Genomic DNA, 3,742 nt, shown 5'->3' with positions numbered 1-3,742 from the left:
TATTGATATTATTATTATTATCATTACTATTATTATTATCATTATTAGTATTATTATTATCATTATTATTATTGCTATTGTCGGGAGTTTCGAACTGATCGCTCGAAAATCCCGCCATTTAACTCCACAAACGTTACATTAAATTGAGGTAAGATTGGAAGATCTCGCTGGCATTGCTGCGAATGACTGTGGTCCAATACGTGACGGTATTGGGGCATAAAATTCAACCACCTGTTGGGGAAGGAGTGGGTGTCAGAGAAACAAAGTATTTACTATTTATGAGTCATAAAAATTATATTGTAGTCACACCACGATAAAAATATCGATGTATATGTTTAGAGCCAAGGACTCTCTAGTTTGGTGGATTACGGCAAATTATGGCCTTCAGCCGAAGTATTAAGTTTACCCTTTGATCTGAAATAAGGCTTGGACAGTTTCTCCGTCTTGTGGTCGATAAAGAAGCTTTATCAAACCCCTTATTGAATAAATAACGTAATAGTTCCCTCCCCTCTCCCAAGGACACTTTAGTTAGCGCAGGAGATCGTAGTTTTCTTCGGAGTTGTCCAGAGCTACGCTCGCTCTCTCTGCCTAAACCCCCAAACAGTAAGTTGTTCTAATTGTTGCTCTCTCTGTCTCCGCTCCAAGCCACGTGAAACCAGGTCGGTTCCCCCAATTTTTCTGAGTGTAGTATTTAATTTATATCGCTCTGTAACATTGTGATACCAGTGATTGGGGATTGGATTTATTCAGTAAAAGACGTCTGTGAACCTTGGTAGGTGTTTTACCAAAGATTTATCTTGAAATTGTGTGAATTTAGTCTTTTTTTGGTCCGACGTGGACTTTGTGCTTCATGGACACATGTTACAGACCCCTAAGGGAGACAGTTTCTTTTATTAATTAGTTTAAGTGTTATGGTGTGTTATTTCTCTAACAAATGGTTATTTTTGTAATAAATTTGAAAATTGTAATCATATATTATTGAATCCTGAATGGTTTTAGAAAGCTAACCTCTTTAAGGTCTTGTCATCGGCCCATACCATCGGGCCTAGAATCATCAATTTAATAAGTCGGAGAAAAATTCGCGACATTTGGTCCTTCGAACCGGATGACAAGTGCTTTCCAGAGCTTGAAAGGAAATCAGTAAGGTATGATCCTTTAGGGTAACCCTAATAGGAGAGAGAGGGAGAGACGTAACAATTAAAGTCCTCAGCGTCCCGATGTGCGATCGACCGCGTGTGCCTCTAGTTTTTTGTGCCCCCATCTTCGTAATGTAAACATAATTCTCTTCCTTCCTAGTTTGCCAAACCCCCCTGAAATAGAGTAAAGTCAATCAAAATGGCGGTGGCCACGATCGTACACATCGAGGCGTCGATGGGCCTCATAGTAGACTTACTGAATGAAACGCAACGTGCATTAGTTGAGACCTACTCTGAATCCGTGTACCAGAATCTGGTCACGGAATTGCAAGAGGAGGTAAGACAGCTAAGAGAGCTGTACAAAAATCAATATGTTAAACTAGAACCCAGTTTAGAAGCCCGAATCAGGCACACGTTGGGAGAAGCTACGCGAGCTTCTACCCTTCTATATAATCGAATTGACAGAGTGAAAGTCACTCCAACGGGGAATGTTTCCCTCCCCAGATTGAAACCGCTGCCTCTCCCCCCGTTTGAAGGGGAAGTGCAGGAATATGCTTCATATCGAGAGCTCTTTACGATACATGTAGATCGAAGAGCAGATTTAGATGATGTATCTAAATTCACATATCTGTTGGGGACCTTAGGCAGGGAGCCGCTTAGGATCGTAAAATCCCTAAGTGTAACCACCGCGAACTATAGGATAGCGTTGGATCTTTTAGATAAACAGTATGGTAATGTCCATCAGACACTCGTAATTCTGCACAGAAAGTTGGCTAATATCTTTGTACCATCATTAGATCCTGTAGAGCTGAAAAGGTTCCGTTTCGAATTAACGATTATAATTGAGCAAATCAAGAGGCTAAGTAGTAATGATATAGGCCATGGTATGGTCATGAGCCTCATTAATCAAAAGTTGTCAGAAGGGAAGCTCTATAGGAAAGTGGTTGAGCATCTAAGAAAGTGTGACTATACGCTAGATGAGTTCTTTGACGCGATATATTTCATTATTAGAATGCTCGAGGACGATGCCTTGCAACGAGGAGATAAACTTGAACCTGACAAGAGAGTAGACATCAGTGTAAGAGCGAAGTCAAAACCCGTTCAGAATAATTCTTGTCCCTTTTGTAACGAACGGCACCCGCCTCACGGATGCCGCCAAGTAACTGACGTGGCTGCCAGACGTCGCATTTTGCTAAAAAAGGGCCTATGTTTCAATTGTACCAAGTCTGGCCATCGAAGTGATAAGTGTCCCATCCCTAACTCTTGTAAGAATTGTAATGCTAACCACCACACAGCCATTTGTGATAATTATAATGCGGGAAGACGACCGCAATCAGTTCCAAGTAATAGTAGTATTCAGTCTACAACGTCCCGCCCCGTAGTAAATGCGACGCCTCGACAGCCCGAAACTGCCCCCCGTCCATCTAAAGATAAAGTGGAATCCAAACAGTGCAAAAGGGCAAAGATCGCTCAGATGTCTGACGTGGACCTCCCATGTACCATCTTGCCAACGGCTATGGCCGAAGTCAATCATAAGGAAGGTAGCAAGCAAGTCGGCTTATTCCTCGATTCGGGAAGCCAAAAGAGCTTCATATCCGCGAAAACCGCGAGACAATTAGGCCTACCGGTGGTAGGAAGGGTAGCATTGAACATAGCTCCGTTTGGCTCGGCAGAATTAAGCGGACAATATGATGTCGTAAGCTGTAGGGTAGAGATGGGAAAAAGAATAGTACGAATGAAGCTGGTGTCACACGAAAATGTTGACGTCCCAATACATAACGCTGGCTATGAACAAGTCAGACAGCATCTGTTGAGTAAGGGAGTCACATTGGCCGATCCAGAGAACAAGTCCGATGAGTTGAAAAATGTCCACATTTTAGTAGGGGCTGATTATCATAGGCATCGAGAAGGTTGATGGGATAAATCTTTTCCTGACCCATAATGGTATGTCGCCATATGGGAAAGTGCCGCAGTGACTATTGGAAGGGAAAAAGATCGAGCATGTGAAAACGCTCAGAGTCTGTAGAATCGCGAGTGAACCAAGCCAGTTTGACGTAGATGAGTGGTGGCGTTTGAACCGTGTTGGCATCGCCCCATCAGAGCAATATACTGTTCGCGAAGCGGAAGCCATGCGAAAGGTGTCGCAAAGTGTTGTAAAGAAACCTGAGGAATATCAGGTTAGCCTACCATTCGGATCGGATGCTAGGCCAGATACGAACTATCGAAACGCTGTAGCGCAGTTAGAATCGTTGCAAACTAAGTTCAGGAAGGACAGGGAATATTTTGATCAATATCAAGGAGTGATAAATAAATATCTTGAAGCAGGCTTTATATCAGAAGTGAAGGGACCCAAGGTAGAAGGGTATTATATGCCGCATTTTGGAATTAAGAAAGATAGCCGCACGACCCCCCTCAGAATCGTGTTTAATGCCTCGGCAAAATCTAAGGGTCATAAATCGTTGAATGAATGCCTCTTACCTGGCCCCAATCTAGCAGAATTAGCATATAATTTGCTCATAAGGTTCAGGTTGAACGAATATGCCATGCTAGCCGACATCAGCAAGGCCTTCCACCGCGTCTTGTTAGATCCTCGTGATGCCAAATAC

General features: G+C 42.9%; 1 protein-coding gene across 1 annotated transcript; it reads left to right on the top strand.

Annotated features, from left to right (window-relative positions):
- The first annotated feature begins 1,335 nt into the window (after window positions 1–1,335).
- On the top strand, window positions 1,336–3,051 carry LOC137626209 (uncharacterized). Its single transcript, XM_068357284.1, has one exon. It carries the CDS (start codon window positions 1,336–1,338, stop codon window positions 3,049–3,051), a length of 1,716 nt encoding a protein of 571 aa, XP_068213385.1.
- Window positions 3,052–3,742: the final 691 nt, after the last annotated feature.

This window comes from Palaemon carinicauda, chromosome 33, assembly GCF_036898095.1.
Source record: "Palaemon carinicauda isolate YSFRI2023 chromosome 33, ASM3689809v2, whole genome shotgun sequence".
In the NCBI taxonomy this organism is placed as follows: Eukaryota; Metazoa; Arthropoda; class Malacostraca; order Decapoda; family Palaemonidae; genus Palaemon; species Palaemon carinicauda.
Note: the sequence above shows the minus strand (reverse complement) of the source record. Positions and strands in the feature narration are given on the sequence as shown.

What these genes read in the sequence shown, in the direction of transcription:
- LOC137626209 (XM_068357284.1), top strand. Translation starts at nt 1,336, where the DNA reads ATGGCGGTGGCCACGATCGTACACATCGAGGCGTCGATGGGCCTCATA.